Consider the following 16,389-nt stretch of genomic DNA (forward strand, 5'->3'; position numbering starts at 1 on the left):
TGATAAGGAAAAATACTTCAGCACTGCAAATGGTTTACACACATAATTTGAGAGGGTATAGATAAAGTTTTCTCTTGTGATGAACTGCAGTTCCACCTAAATGGGTAGATTAATAGCCAAAACAGCATAATATAAATTGCTGAAATCCACATACCTACACTCCTTAAGAGTCAGAATGTGGTGTGCTGCCTCTTGATGGAGGGTAATTAGTCCCATTTTCTTCAATGTGAAACAGTAACAGCTGAACGTTACCAGAAATTGTTTATTAATGTTATTTTCCTTTTGGAAGTTGTTGAACAAGATGCTGGTTTTAGCAATAGAGGACACACAGCATATTCAACAATGCAGTTATTGAGCGAGTTTGGTGGTTGCAATATTTCTCAAAACTTGTGGCCTTATCAGTCCTCAGATCATTCACACTGGATTTCTACATTTGGGGGTTTTTGAAGGAGAACGTGTACAAAGACAACCCGCACAAATTAGAAGTGAAACAAAATATTGAGCTGTGCATTTCAAACATTACTGATTAAAGTCTTTACCAGGTTGCATTAGATATGGAGAAAAGAATGGATGCATGCATTGGACATTTCCAACACTTAAAATAACATTGTTTCTTGTTTTCTGATTTCAGTGTAATTTATTTTTTGACAAAAGGAATGTGTCAAGAATGGGTTGTGAGAGTTTTGGATCACTCTGTACTGTCCATGTATTTGTCATTTATTTCAGCCAAGATTGTGCTGTCTCCTATCTGTGATCATGTGAACTGTTATTTTTTATATAACTTGCAGTGAGCTGAACAATTTTCTTGAAATTTGATATCATGATTATGCCAATGGAGGCTAGTCCAGTCTTCTTTTATCTAAGAACTATTAGAACTTATATCCAGGTCTCATCACCATCTGGCAAACAAACTGGTTGTGCTTTCCACTCCCTGGTTTACAAGACCAAAGTTTTCTTTGGTCTGGACAATCTCCAATAAGAACTGGAATTTGGAACACATTCCCAAGCAATAGCTACAGCAAATATCTTCAGACTCTCGGTCCATATAAGAGTCTCACATTCATCTGGAGGGGATTGTACTTTGGTAGCATTTTCACCCTTTGTTGACACTACATCCAACTTCATCAAAAGGATGTTGTTTGAATGCAACATGAAGAGGGTCAGCCTTCTGTCCACCCTTCTATAGCCATGATGTATCTATTCACTATCCACTGTTCGTACTTTTTCATTCCCTGAAAACTTTTTTATGCACATTTACAGTTTTGATTTCCCTAGTTGTGGTTCTGAGTGACCTTGAATTCTGTCTTAATAATAGGAGGGATACATTCTCTTTTTCATTTTCTCTGCCTTTTCGTCCAAGTAAAGGGCCACCTTTTTACCTCTTTCTCATTTCCCAGCCTCCCTCGTTTGTTCCTGGTATGGGCTCTGCCATTTTGCGACAAATCTCGCATCTCCCAGTCTCTTGGTCCTGTCTGAATTTTGCCTTTGGTCCACCATCAGGTTTGCTGCTAAATGGTCAGTTCTATGTCATTGTTTCTCCCCCTTCCCAGCCTAGTCCTTTCTGTATTTTCCTTCATGACTCCCTATTTGCCCAGACCCCTCCCCCATCTGTTTTCTTGTCTTTGGTTGACTAATTTTCCCCTAGCCTGGTCCCTTTTTTGACCATATGTAAACTGCCAACATACCATCATCCCCACTTTCAGCCTTGAAGTTGGGATTAGCATGTTTCTCAGAAACTTGGGTATCTTCCCATGAGTATGCACAGCATCACAACCCAGAACAACATTGACATCTTCACCACCATGAGAATGTGATGTCTCACTTTACAGAATGTCATTCAATGAGCACACTGACATAATTGCATTTCCATCTTGATATGTAAGCTAGAGGTGATTTTACCATCACTTAAACTCTTATTTGCTCTGGAAACTGATTACATTTGTCATTCTTTAGGTATCTAAGAAACGAGCTGCAGAAAAGATGTTGGAAGAACTTAAGAAGCTCCCACCTCAGTCACCCACCAATATGGCTGCCAGTATGGCTCGTCTCAAACGTAAGGCCAATCCAGGAAAGAAGAAAACACGTAATCTCATCAAGGTATATCAGCAGGTTAGCTATGAAAAAACTTTATGCAAATATATAGGTCAAATTTAGCTAACATTAATTTTATGTATGTGAAGGGGTTCTGTACCTGAAACTTAGTGCCATGTAACTGCAAAACAAAACTGCCTGATGAAATGGATGGAGAAATGTTTTACTGTTCTGTCCTTTTAGTTTTGGCAAACTCCTACAAATTACTAGGTGTCACACCCAAGAAGGTGATTGTTCGCATTTTAACTGCTGTGAATATTTCAAATCTCATACTGCTAATATGTTTTTAAGGTGCCAGTCTTATAAAACATCTTAGACATCTAAGTGAGACTCATATTCAGTCTGTTCTGAATAGTATTTTTGGAACTAGAGTTTAATCTGGTTTGGTTTTCTAGAACTGTTTCTAATACTTCCATGTTAATATTGATTTTAACAGAGTTTTTTTAAAGAAATTACTAGTACTTCAAAACATCTTCCATGTTAAATCTGACTCATGCAACTGGCTACAACTTATATGAAAACGTTTGGCAATATATTGTTCCCATAAAGTTGCTAGCTGGATTTCATCTTCATCTGTCCGGTTTTACATTTATGACACACTTTCAAGTCATGTGTAAAAAATTCCAAAACTGCCATTGTAGATGGTTTGCCACACCATCTAGGTACTAAATTAATGAAATTTATGTCTTTCTCAGCTCTTAAAGTCATACAGTTTGAGTTTGATTTCCACATGTAACGCTTCTAGTTGTCTAAGCACTTCAATAGCCATTTTGATTTGGATGGGTGGGGGGTTAATTTGTAGCAGGGTGGTTTATTTGTTTGTCTGGTCTATGAATTTTGAAAATCCACTCCTAGTAAATAGTACCCTGAAGTCTCTAAAATGCTTAACCTTACACCCTTAGCAGAGGTGTCATAAAATTGAGAGACAACAATGTCACAATGGCTGAACTTTGCAAATAACTACTCTTTTAGAGGGGAAACCCCCCCCCAAATAACTGAAGTCATCACTTGCAATGTCCACTACTAGCTACTACTTGAGACTTCCTCTTGTAATGTCCTGGATGAGGGCAGCCCTCTGGGCCATGCACTTGCTCCTCTAGTCTGTTGAACTTCGCACTACCTCTTGTGCCACCTGTCCAGCCATCTCCTATTATCTGAACACTTAGGATGGGGCTTCACCTTGTGATTCCCTCTGGATTTATTTGGAGCACTTCCTCCATCACTTCCTTTCCCCATAAGATCAGACCTGGGGTGTGAATGTTGTTCTAACCCAAGTTTTGACCAGTGGGCCAAACCTCAGCTTGTTCTAGGTAGGACAGCTGATGGAGCATCTGACCTGAATTTAGTAAACCTCGCCACTGCAATTGCATATTGTCCACCTTGTACTTGTGGGCTTCAGTTACTGTTTACCAAAGGTGCCAAGTTTATTAATCTGACCCTACATAACAGATATACAACAAAATAAATTATTGGATTAAACACTGTTTCTGATCTTTAATCATTTTATCAAAAAAGTGCATTGGGTCTTGCTATAAATAGCACCTTTAATTGTCAGTAACTTACAAAACAAAAGGTATTTCTTTCTTCCATAATCAAGTACATCATCAAGGCCTTCTTATACAGTCTTATCATGGTTTCATTACATCATGGTCCATAGACTGTACCAGTGGTGTACAGTGAAATGTTAGCACAACGAAATCATGCAGGTGGCAAAATTATATTTACTGTAACTAAATGCTACATTGAAACATTACATATGTCAGAATAATAGTTAGGTACATGTATAAAACGAAAAAGAGACTAACTTACCATGTTTACTTCATAAACAAGTTGGTCATTTTTTCTGCATAGCTTGTGTTAGTAGTGATTTCTTGGTAAATTCTTTGGAGAATTTCACTGTAACACACAGTCCGGCACATATTTCCTGGTCATTACTAAGCACCGAAGACTTCATGCCATGTTGGTTGCTTCAATAATAGTAATGACATTTTTATCATTGCCGTCATCATCATCTTGCTTGTCCTCTGGTGTCACATTGTCGTTGTTGTCGTCAGATGCCCTGTTTCTTTCCATCAAGATTTCTAACACAATTTTGCCCTCTGTGAGCTCTTGAACAACGGTGGTATCATTATCCACACCAGTAAAGTTGTCCAGTGCTACACTGTTGTCTAGTTTTTGACATTTATGTCACCAATTAATTGTTCACCATATTGGCGACACTTTAAGTTTCTTTTTTGCATTTATTTTGTGGCACAATTCCGTCTTTGTGAAAGAAGTTCACAGTCATAGCAGCAAAGTTGCACTGAGCATCTGAATTACCTCCGGAATATGTTTATGTTTGCATCGCAACCCACTGAAATGTTAGTAGTAGTAGCAGTATTATAAATGTTATTACAATAAACATGGAAAGAGACACAAATTGATATGTTCATTTAGTATTATTGTGTCTATAAATATATGCCAAAAGATGATAGTGTATGCTGTTCATTGTAAATTTTAAGTCGAGGCAATGATTAAAATCACACTCAATATAAGAGTGTTGCAAGTGGTAAGAAAAATATAAGTACATTCTAGAGACAGTTTGAGACCACGTAATGTCCACTCCATGAATAACTGGGCCGCAGGTAATTGGCGCTGTACTCTATTTTCCAGCTTCATAAGTCAGGGAATAAACTCACTTGTTTGCAAGCATGATGCAAAGCATCAGATAATTCTCAGTCTGGATACTCCATCTTGGAGGCTGCTGGCTTCCACTGGTAGTAAGGCTGTATGTCAAATTACATGTGTCTGTCACAGCATCTCAGAGGCAAAAGAGCAATCTTAGCTTGCAATATGGATTATATGCATCACTTGCTGACCTGGCAATCTTGGCATTGGATAAAACCCCAGCCTCTTTCCTGATCAAAATTAACTTTGCAAATGCAGTTCAACAATGTTTTACCAAATTATTATAATAAAAACAAACGAATTATCTTCCCACTAATTCTCATAATAAACTTTATCCTCCGATTTCAAGTGTCGGTGAAAGAGAGGAGTACAGCCTGTCTGGAAGTTACATGTACTACAATTCTTCCAGAATAACTTCTTGTGATGATACTAATAATGAGTGAAGAAGAGAGTTTATGACATCAGCTTCAAGGTTTCTTGGCATCAGATTTCTGTGGTAACCAAATATTGAGCACATGTTGCCATGGCATAATAATTGGCTTCCAGGCTTATAAAGTGTTAATTTAATATGACCCTTATTGATCACTCAGTAAATACGATGGTATGGGCTGATCAACTGAGGTTTGAGTCCTGGCTGATGCAGACAAGCAAGTCAGTGGAGCATGGGGCTGACCTCACTGTAATTAAAAAATAGAGCACTTGTTATTGTCATGGCATGGTGCTTAAGTAATACATGATTAATTATACCTTTCAATAGGGTTTCTGATAATATTATGGAGAAAATGTATCTTGAGTTGGGGTCAGTGTGATGCATTTCACCAAAATTAATTTTTACTTTATTGTATTTGATTGCACCTCAGGAGCAGAAGGCAGAGCCAGAGTATGGTGAAGATATCAACCCAATCTCACGGCTGATTCAGATCCAGCAGGCTAAGAAAGAGCGTGAGCCTGTTTACTCACTGCTCGAAGAGAGAGGAGTGCCTCGACGTAGGGAATTTGTTATGGAGGTGAGCATCCTTCTTCATAAGATGTTCTGACTGTATGTGTCATGTAACAACCAAACCGTTTCATCTCTGCTTCTGCATACTTCATCCTCTTCAATATCTTCCCATATTGTGTCTTCTGTGTGTCCTCTTTCTTAACCTGTTTTTGTTTTTCCCATGTTCCCATTTTGATTGCCATCTCCTTGGGCATTTTCTCTTTATTTTCATATTCAAAACATTTTTAGGGTTCTCTCTTTATTCTTAAAATATGTCCATATATTCGTATTCTGTTACTTAATAATTTGACTTCTTTGGTACTTTTGATTCTCTAAATGTGATTGATTATGCATAGTTTCTATGTTAATATTTACACAGTCTTTATATGCTGTATATGCCATGATTATTTTGTTGTACAATGCAGGTCCATGTCGGGCAGCATTCATGCACTGGTACAGGACCTAATAAGAAGTTGGCTAAGCGAGCAGCAGCTGAGGGATTGTTGCAACTGTTGGGTTACTCTCGTCCAGCAGCCCAGCCTGTTAAGCCTTCTATCAAGACTGGTGATACCAACCAGGATATGGACAAAAATAGGAAGGTATGGTATTTTACTCTTTAGGAGAATGGGTTTTTATCAGTGCATTTGCAATACAAGCAGTCATATAATACTGATATTTAAAATTCAGAAAAATGCATATTTTAGCAGGTACTTGTAATACAGTGAAACCTCTATCCATCGTTCCCGGAACTATCGTTTTCCCGGATGCATAGTCCGTTTTCTCCGGTCCCGGATACATCCCATATAAAATAATGTTACATTTTCCCGCTTCTATCGTTCCTCGAACTATCGTTTTATCGCATCGATCGTTCAAAAATCTTAGTCCCGGCCCACAATTTTCCCGCAATGATCGTTTCTGAGAATTTAAAATGCTGGGTTTTGAGATAAATTAATACCGAAAGACGCACAATGTTTTTGGAATATACAGTAGCGGTAACCTGTTATGTCGCCCAACCAGCACAGATTCTTTTGGAATGAGGGGTCAGCGGTGCAGGGGTGATAGTTGGGGTGAATGGCGGTGCCCATTGTCAGAAATTTTACGATTTTAATTTGGGTGCACTCATATTTCGTTCCAGCGATGCCAGATGGCATGTGCAGTGTGAATTTCTTCACAAATGCTTTTATTATAAGTACAAAGGAAAGGCGAGCGAAACTTTGTCATTCTTCTGATTCATATCGTGTCTTCTACAGCTACGTTTCGTTGAGTTCGGCAGTAATAGTACTTCCATTTTTCCTGTTATAGTCCGCGAAGGTTGAGGAAGAGGGAGAAACGACGAATGCGAGCCCGAACTTTGCCGAAGCACACGCTGCATTGGCAAAAGTGAAGTCGTTCTTTTATGCGCATAATATTAGTGAACGTGACGAAGAAAACATTTTGAACTTGGAAAGTGCTCTGTTTGGCCTAAAACGTAAAGTTTCGACAAACCAGTTGTCCATTAAAGACTTTTTTGGTAAAAAGAAGTAACTTTGAAAGAGAAACATTGTTTTTTTTAAATTTTTAATGCTTTCCCGCATCTATCGTTTTCCCGCATTCATCGTTTTTATTTCCCACCCCCGCCGAAAACGATGCATCGAGGTTTCACTGTATATATCAATATCAAATTCCAGGGTGGGACAGCGTTCATTCATCATGTTTAAAGGTACATTAGTTGATCACAGTTTATTCAAATGCGTACAAAGTAATGTGAGTTGAAAGACAAGTGTTTGCCATTATTGAGGAACTTTATAACAAAGTTAGTTCTTAAAATTAACACCCATCACAATGTCTCCATCAAGACTGATGCTTGATTCACAACACTTTCCATTATGCACAGTATTAATTTCTTCAGAAATTTACTGCTTGGTAGTCAGTAAACAGTTTGAGGAGCGTGTTTTAACCCTTTTAAACATTGAATAATTTCTCAATATGGCAACATTTCTTTGACCAGCCCGATGTGTTGTCTTGTGATTTAAGTGTTTCAGACATGTCTGACAGAATTAAATAATCTCAAATGGAGAGTTTCTGAATAAATTAATGCAATACCACTGGCCATGTTGTTGCGCATAATGGAAGGTGAAAGTCTTGATAGATATCTGACAGGTGTTATTTTTAAGTAACTTTGTTAACAATGATCCTCAATTATAGCAAACATTTGTCTTTCAGTTCACATTAATTTGAACAAACTTGAATAAACTGTGGTTGACTAGTGTATCTTTATAAATGACGAATGATCACTCCCTTACCCATAGCACTGTGCTTAAAATATACATGCAGGAAGGGCAATATGTGTTCTTTCTTTTTCTTTCTTTCTTTCCTTTTTTTTTATCATGAAGATGTGAAAATAATGAGTAATTCATCTTTGTCATCTTAGCTTTATCCGAACTGAGAACTATGCATGTTCTCATACATACATCACCTGTTGTACTCACAAGTGAATTCATGATCCATCTTGTACAGGCTAAACTGCTGCTCTGAAGTCCCATTCACTTTTCACTGCACACCCAGAAATTTTACCCATTTACTATATTTGTGTACATTTGTGATTCCCAACTTTATCACTTGAGTCCTGAAGATGGAGAAAGTATACTTTTCTGACATGTTGTCATCTACCATTGAGTCCACACAGCACCAGAACCCAAAAGAACATAATCATATATGAAAATGATATCTGGGTTTTGGCAAGCATGACCTAAATGCTGATTTAGATACTCCAAGTAACCCACTGGAACATTTTGAGTTGTTTCTTACACCTAAACTTCCAAACTAATAAGCAGAGAAACAACCACAAAAGCCAGTGTGCCCAACAGGCTTTAGAAAACATACCTAACCTAGAACCAAAATCAGAGTCAGCCACTGGAATGACACAAACCGAGATGAAATAGTTAAGCTACTGGTGTTATTTTTATGTATCTTTGCCAAAACAATTAGAATAATCACTATTTTTCAAGGTGGAATGTTTTGGAAGTACAGGTAGCCCTCGATTTGCGCCGATTCCGAATAACTCCCGATTTTGAAACCAACAAGTCAAAAAGTGAAGAAAAAAAAATACTATTATTTATAATGTTTGACAATGTATCTCATACTGATTCTTATACTAAATCGCAATTCTTACACCGCTGATTTTGAATAAAAATTATAAATACAGTCATCTCTGCAATTATGTATGTTTCATTAACGCGAATTTGCTCCAATGAGATCGATGAATCAGTAAAAGCTGTTTGTGAAATGCAAACTTTTGCATATGCGGGTTTGCTCTTATGCAGTTTCAGTCCTGGTACTTTAAACTTTCAAAGGACCAATTTAATCTCTGCGGAGGTACCGGGGTTATTTTTACTATGCGATTTTATATAGGTCGGCATCTTAATGAATGCAACTATCGCGTAACAGCAGAGATGGCTGTACACATCAATCACATGAAAGAATCACAGTCAATCGCCCTGTTCACAACTGGAAAACCCTTGGTTGCCATTTCTTTTTCTATCCCCTGATGGTGGGCTGATGCTGAGAGTTCCCAAGAGGGGGGGGGGGACCAAGTATTATGCATTGTCTGTGCCTAGCTTCTCCAGAACCAGGCCTCAACAAATGTTAAGTGAAGTATTTTTTGGCATATGTTAAAAGCCGGGTATCACAATTCCTTACAATGAGGCATATTGACATAGAAGAAACTGTGATGGACTTGGACCCATTTTGCACCCAGAAGGCACTTGACAGAATTGCACAACCTGTGAAGAATGCTTCCAGGCTGCATGATGGGTCACTTCTTGTTAAAAACAGAATGGGTGGCCAGTGTAAGAAACTAAGAAAGCCCTAAAGCAGAAACCTCTGTGTTCATACCGAGTGTTGGCTGACAAAACACTGCTGAACTAGGTACAGATATACAGTTACTATGTAATTCAGATTGGACTCAGATTAGCATGTATCTAAAGCATATTGCATTTAAAGAATGTGAAATTAGCACCACAAAGAACTATATGTTTAAACCCCTGAATCTTTGATCACACCTGAGTGGTGGATGGTGTTACGCAGAGGATATAAAGTAAAATCATACTTGCCAAATTCATTACTTTGCCAAACTCAAACCTGCTATACATCTGGCATCACTTGATCAAAGTGCAGAGCAAGGGACCATAGTGACACTGTCTGTCAATATCCACTCTAGTGTACTAGTTGTTCTGGTGCTCATGCCTCTAGTTTGGTGGACTCTCAAGTCACAGATATAAGTTTTTGGTAATTACATATTCTCTTTAAAGTTCTGTTTCACAGTATCTTTCCATATAACTTTATTGTTTATGAACAATGATTTCAGGTCACATTCCTAGAAGATGAGAAGGTTGTTGAGTTGCCAGCTGGTGGAAGCAGTGGGCGACAGTTAGTACCAGGTCTCTTACTTATGGCAGACAACACTACAGGCAGCTATGTTCATACACCAACTAAGAATTCTGGTCAGTAGCTTTCTGTGCTGCAATATTTATATTTGTAATGACACACATACACTTGCATGTGCATTCTTCCCCCCCACGCACACAGACATGTGTACAAGTGATTTTTCTAATGGATACTTGTAAATCCAAATATTGCTGAAATACATAGCTGTTCAGTCTGTCTTTTCTCTTCTTGTTATTGTAACAATTTTACTGATTTCATCTCAGTTCTCATTAGCTAGTGGATTTTTTAAACAATATAATGATTTATCATTTATTGTACCTGAGGCAACAAATAATAACACTTAAATAATTGCTCACTAGATTTGAGCATAATATCAGGCGGGATCTGTTGGAGATAGGAGTTGGAGGCGATTGGATTTTTCTGACCCAGGACAGGGGCTGGTGGAGGGCTTTGGTTAATTCAGTGATGAACCTTCAGGTTTCCTAAGCCATCTAATTAGTTAGTTTGTTACTGACATTAATGTCACCTACTGTGCCAAAGGCGGAGTCAAATATGTAAATTTTCTTTGTGCTAGCTGTAAATTTAAAAGTATAAAAGCTTTTGACTTTCTTAAAAGTCTCTTCTTGTTTCACTGGTAGAGTTGATGTAGGCAGGGACAGAGACAAAAGTTGTCTTCTGTAGACATGTAGGAATAATTTTCTGGATATATTAGGAATGGCAGGTCATGCTGCATGGAAGCAGGGCTCTTAGGAGCGAAAAGACTGGATCAAAGGATGCCTGAGAAATAATATAGAAGTTTTAATGTAATTAGTTACAAATTAATATGAGCACCACTGGCAGATCTGCATATGTCAGAGTGGTATTCCAGTTCAGTTCAGACCTTGGCAAGCATAAATGTGGCCCTAGTGATCACCACCGTAATTGTTTGTCAGAAGTCCGTAACTGTGTTCAATTTGCACTGTAAACAGCGTCCTTGACACAATCTTAGATGAAATTTTCATCTGGAGATAAATCAAGACTTGTCAGTGGCAGTGGAATGGACCCACCCCTTCTAATACTTAATGAGGAAGCAGGATCTTGAGACTTTCTTAGTATGTCATAAAAATATGGGGCTATCATCATCTTGTAGTCCATTGATTTACACTGTCCTAGTAAATGCAGTTTTCCTTCAGAAGAACATTGAGGTGATGTAACCTGAGTGAAAAGGAATGGACCAGTTATGGGATCTGACATGATACTGTACAACATTTTTGCTTTGGGGCTATCTCAAACATACAGACACTATTATGGTGCACAGGTTTGTTTTTACTGCTGCAGATTCTATAGTTCTGATAGTCGAAGACATTGCTTGTGTGATAGGAGTCCTTTTCACTGAACAGAATGTTGGTGAGATACCTCATGTATCAAAAGACGATGATAGATTAATCATCATAAATTAATTTATCATCGTCTTTTGACACCTGGCCTATGCAAGTGTCCTATCAGCAACAGTTCCTGTGTTTCAGAAATTCTGACACCACCAGCGAATAGTGTTATCACTTAAAATATATCTTCATACATTTGTTAAAAGTTTCTTTGAACACTTCAGATTGGCTTTAATTCTGTGTAAAACATGCATTGTACTTTTGTCTGTGGTGACAGCACCATAACACATTTTTTTCTGTGGTTGTGTCATGAAGTATTTGCACATGCACTTGAAGGGTGCATGTGTTCAGCATGGAACTTGTGGTTTCAGTCTTTGGGTTCTACCACCACATTGTCGTCTAGTGAGACGCATTTGCAGGATTGTTCAGTCAAGAGAATATTTTTGTAAGTGTATGAGAAGAAATGGTAATTCATACAGATAACTGCTGTGTGCATTATACAATACATGACAGTTTAGAAAATAATTAATTTAGAAACCTGTTAAATATGTCAGATTAGTGTTAAATACTAAATGGTACATTGCATATTGGTCATTATGATAACATATGAGAGACTGAATGTCACAAATAAAATTGTTGAGAAATTTGACAGGCATTTGGTGTTTTAAAATGGGCTAAGTTGTGTTCTAATAGTTGTTCAGGTTACATAAAAGTATGTAACTGGTTGATTAGTGCTTTTGGCTGCTCAGAGTAGAACCTATACCATATTACAGGAGTGAACTTGCAGACAACTGCTGCAATAGCAAAGGAATTGCTGAAGGGAGGGAATTCTCCAACAGCTGAAGCACTGGCCAAGTCAGGAGCTGCTGTTGGGAATCACAAGAACTCAGCAGTAACACCAGGCATGGCCACACCCTTGCTTCAGCAGCAGGTGGTGCGACCAAAGGATCAGCTGCTATACTTGGCCCAGCTGCTTGGTTTCCAAGTCCAATTCTCAGACTTTCCAAAGGTATGAAGCAACTGTCCATTAATTTCTATCATACAAATTACAGCCAACAAATATTAATTTGTATCATTTTCATAAATGGAAATTGAAATGACTTCAACACATTATTGAGTTTGGATCTATAGTATCAACACTTTATTTGTGGATTCTTATTTTCTTTCCACACATAGATTAATTTGACATTGTTTTCTTTTCCATAGGTCTATCATGTTTCATTACATAACTCAGATCATTCCATAATTGAAGCACTATTATTTTTAATTGACATTAAAACACAAATTCCCATGTATTTCATGCATTCTACTAATTTGTTTGAAAAGTGACATCAGTAAAAACTCTGAAAGGCATGGCAGCAGGAAATCACATTGAAGGTGGGTATCTTCTGGGTTATAGAGGTGTGTAGTCTAGTAGTTGTTTACCAACATTTCAGAGCTATTTGCTGCCACTGTAATTAGGGCTATGATGATGGGTGCTCATAAACTGGCACTCTTCTGAGTCTCCTGTTCTTCCCCTATCTTAACCATTGGCCACTCTCCTATGCTTCCTGTTTTCCTCACCCAGTGTGCCCACCCTTATATATCCATGTTCCATCCATTCATTATCTACTGACCATCCTCATGCCCTGCTAGATGTTTCTTTGGCTTGGCACTTCATTTCCTTTTTCCAGTCGTCACCAAAAACGGTCATATTTCTTCTCTTACTCACACCTGGTTGAGGCCCACTCCCATCACCCTGCTAGGAGACTCCCTATTGGCCTCCTCATTCCTCAACTCTGACTGACCCATTTCCCCCTAGCCTGCCCTTCGTTGGACCTTGTATAAACTCTCCATTTCCCAGGAGCACAGCCTGCATTCTTCAATCATGGAGGCATTTAGATGAAGTGATTTCTCTCTTCAAGTTCCAGAGGCCATCAGCCAAGCAATCCTAAAACTTGTGGGTTCAAATCCCTGAGAGCCATCCAACTCAAATCCTTAAAGGACCAGTAGCAGTAGCCCCTAGTTTGAAATGTCAAGGCCTTGCACCATAACGGAATTCCCGTTAGTGTTAGCATGCCCCTGTTATATTTTTAAGCCACTTTTTATCATTTCCAGCAGTGAGTTTTGTATGCAGGAATGGTGTAATCTAGCAAGGGATTATGTCTTGTGGTTATGTAGGATACTGCCTTTGTTTATTGGCTGGTGCACTATCGTTTTAGCCCTGTAGATGGATACAGTATGTTTCTCCATAATGTTGGTATCTACCACCGATTCTGAGTAGCATCATAATCCAGAATGTCTTCTTGGAGGAAGCTTTGATCAAGTGATTGATCATGTATTCAAAAATACAGCTTTATTATATGATTAAGCTTATTATTATTGGACCATTAGAATAAGTTTCTGAGGCTTTATTGTTGTTGTTTTCATAACAAGTGACAAGGTTCAAATATTTGAGAACAACAATAACAAATCCAAATGATATTCATGAGGAAATTAGGAGGAGACTAAATTCCAGAAACTTCTCAGTTCAAAATATTTGTTCTTCCTGTCTGATTTCTAAAAACCTAAAGATTAAAATATACAGAACAATAATTTTGCCTTTTGTTTTGTATGAGTGTGGAACATGGCATCTCACTCTGAGGGAGAAACATGGATTGCAGGTGTTTGAGAATGGTGTGTTGAGGATGATGTTTGGGCCTAGGAGAGAAGACGATGGGGCATGGAGAAACTGCATAATTATGAGCTTAAAAATTTGTATAATCTTCCCCCAATATTGTCAGGGTGATTAAGTCGAGAAGAATGAGATGGCCAGGGCATGTAGCGCGCATGGATGGGACAAGAGGTGTGCACCGGGTATTTGTTGGGAAGCCTGTGGGGAAGAGACCGCTGAGGAGACCTAGATGTAAATGGGAGTATAATATCAAGTAGGATCTATGGGAGATGGGAATTGAGGGCAACTGGATTTTGTTGGCCCAGGACAGGGAACGGTGGAGAGCTTTGGTTAATTCGGTGTTGAACCTTCAAGTTCGGTAAGCCATCTAGTTAATTAGGTAGAATTTGTTTGGGAATGTATGTATCTCATGACAGTTTTGGTGCATTCAGTCTGTTACTTCTTATATTTTTCATTTGTGAATGCTAACTTTTGATATGCTGTTATAAATAGTATGAACTGGTGGGGCAAATGTGTAAGGACCTCTAGTATAAATTTTTTTCAAAATCAGTTGAAAGATTGACGAGTTATGACACAGTATAAATTTCCCTTTTTCTTAATTATCTCGAAAACTCTTAGACTTATAGAAGTGTATTGGACACAGAATGTGTATTTAATGTGTTCACAGCTGTAAGTATTTAGTGAGTTATGTATGAGTTACATTTGAGTTGCCAACAGATGAAAATGTGTAAGACTTACTGTAAAGTGTCTGTTATCATCAATTTTAAACAAACTTGGAATGTGTGTGTTAAAAATAACTTTGTCAAACTTCCATATGGAAATATGTTGAACAGTTTTTGAGTTACATGCAGACGGATAAAGAAAGACCCACTGCAAAGCTAATGGTTGCTTATTATGCTTATTACAGGGAAACCACAGTGAATTCCTGAGCTTGGTGTCACTCTCAACTGACCCACCACAGGTCTGTCATGGAGCTGGGCAGACTACTGACGCCTCTCACGATCAGGTATGATACAGTTGTTCACAAATTATTTATTTCCCTATTTTTTCTTATGTGAGTAAACAGATGGAAAACATTTTCAATTTGTGTAGCTTGTCCAGTGGTGACAATGTTGCAGTATATATAGTTAATGCAGGACACCCATGTATTTTACAGACCACAAGTTTAGTTTATGGCCAGCTTGTCTAAATAATATTTAAGAATCGGTCCGTACCACAAAGTAAATCCTACACTTCTTCATTAAAAGATCAGTTGGTGAATACTGTTTTAGGAAATAATCACTTTACAGTAGGTACCTTACAAAACATAAATAGGAACTTACAGAGTTACTGATTTTTTAAAGCAGTTTTATATATGAGCGAGTGAGAGTGAGTGTGTGTTAGTCACCATTTGGCTTTTAGAGGGTAAGTAGGCCTCTAGTCGTAGCATTTACCTGAAGTGGTAGATCTTGGTTGAAGAAATTACAATGTGTGACTTAAATATATAAGCTATAACTTTTAAAGCTATTACAAGGACATAATCCTTTGCATATTTAATGAAGCCTTCAGAATACCAGAAGCTTCAGCATTTGCATTTGCAATTCATCTTGGGTTTGAATTTGTTGCTTTTCATATCAAAATATCTTGTCATTATTTGTTACTAAACATTTGACTACCTGTATACAGAATTGGCATTAGTTTTTTCTAGCAGTACGTACTCTGTATCACCACAGTAAGAGAGAAAAGCTGAAACTGTTAAATGATTTTTGAGTGGGGCAATAAAGGAAGGATATGATGTTAATGAGCAGGGCAGTGACAATCTAAGAAAAGAGAATATTTTTATTAAAGCAACTTTTGAAACATGCATCCAAATCAATAAACTACAGTCTTACAGAAGAAACTTCATCAGGTGTGAGAAAAATGGAAAATCTGGCTTTGTATTAGTGGAATTGTTAGAAATTAATAATGTAAGACAACATACTCTTTTTAATGCTGAGGTTCAGGCAGTCTTCAGATATGTAATTTAAATTTAAGAACCAAGAATTTTGGATAGAAAAGTTTATTAAAATCTCCTTACAGGCGGAGATCTTGATGCACAGACACTACAGAAAAAAAAACAATAGATTTATTTTCTTTGTTGTAAATACCACTAATGAAAAAGACATTACTACAAGAATATGTTGATTTTATATCTTTTTGCTTGTATCATGAAGTTTTGTACATACATTTTG

At 37.7% G+C, this 16,389-nt stretch overlaps 1 protein-coding gene across 7 annotated transcripts in view; it reads left to right on the plus strand.

Moving 5' to 3' along the window:
• Nucleotides 1–16,389, plus strand: part of stau (double-stranded RNA-binding protein Staufen) — an 81,648-nt gene that overhangs the window by 53,667 nt on the left and 11,592 nt on the right. For 6 of the 7 annotated variants that reach the window (XM_022065518.2, XM_022065522.2, XM_022065521.2 and 3 more), the window contains 6 exons: nt 1,954–2,109; nt 5,619–5,765; nt 6,163–6,336; nt 10,083–10,218; nt 12,300–12,535; nt 15,087–15,185. In XM_022065518.2, coding sequence (XP_021921210.1) covers nt 1,954–2,109; nt 5,619–5,765; nt 6,163–6,336; nt 10,083–10,218; nt 12,300–12,535; nt 15,087–15,185 — 948 coding nt within the window. The remainder of the gene's footprint in view (nt 1–1,953; nt 2,110–5,618; nt 5,766–6,162; nt 6,337–10,082; nt 10,219–12,299; nt 12,536–15,086; nt 15,186–16,389) is intronic. The other variant, XM_022065519.2, reaches the window with a different exon arrangement.

This window comes from Zootermopsis nevadensis, unplaced genomic scaffold (assembly GCF_977971745.1).
Source record: "Zootermopsis nevadensis isolate Lab colony 2312 unplaced genomic scaffold, Znev_1.0 Znev_ptg000002l, whole genome shotgun sequence".
NCBI classification, from domain to species: domain Eukaryota; kingdom Metazoa; phylum Arthropoda; class Insecta; order Blattodea; family Termopsidae; genus Zootermopsis; species Zootermopsis nevadensis.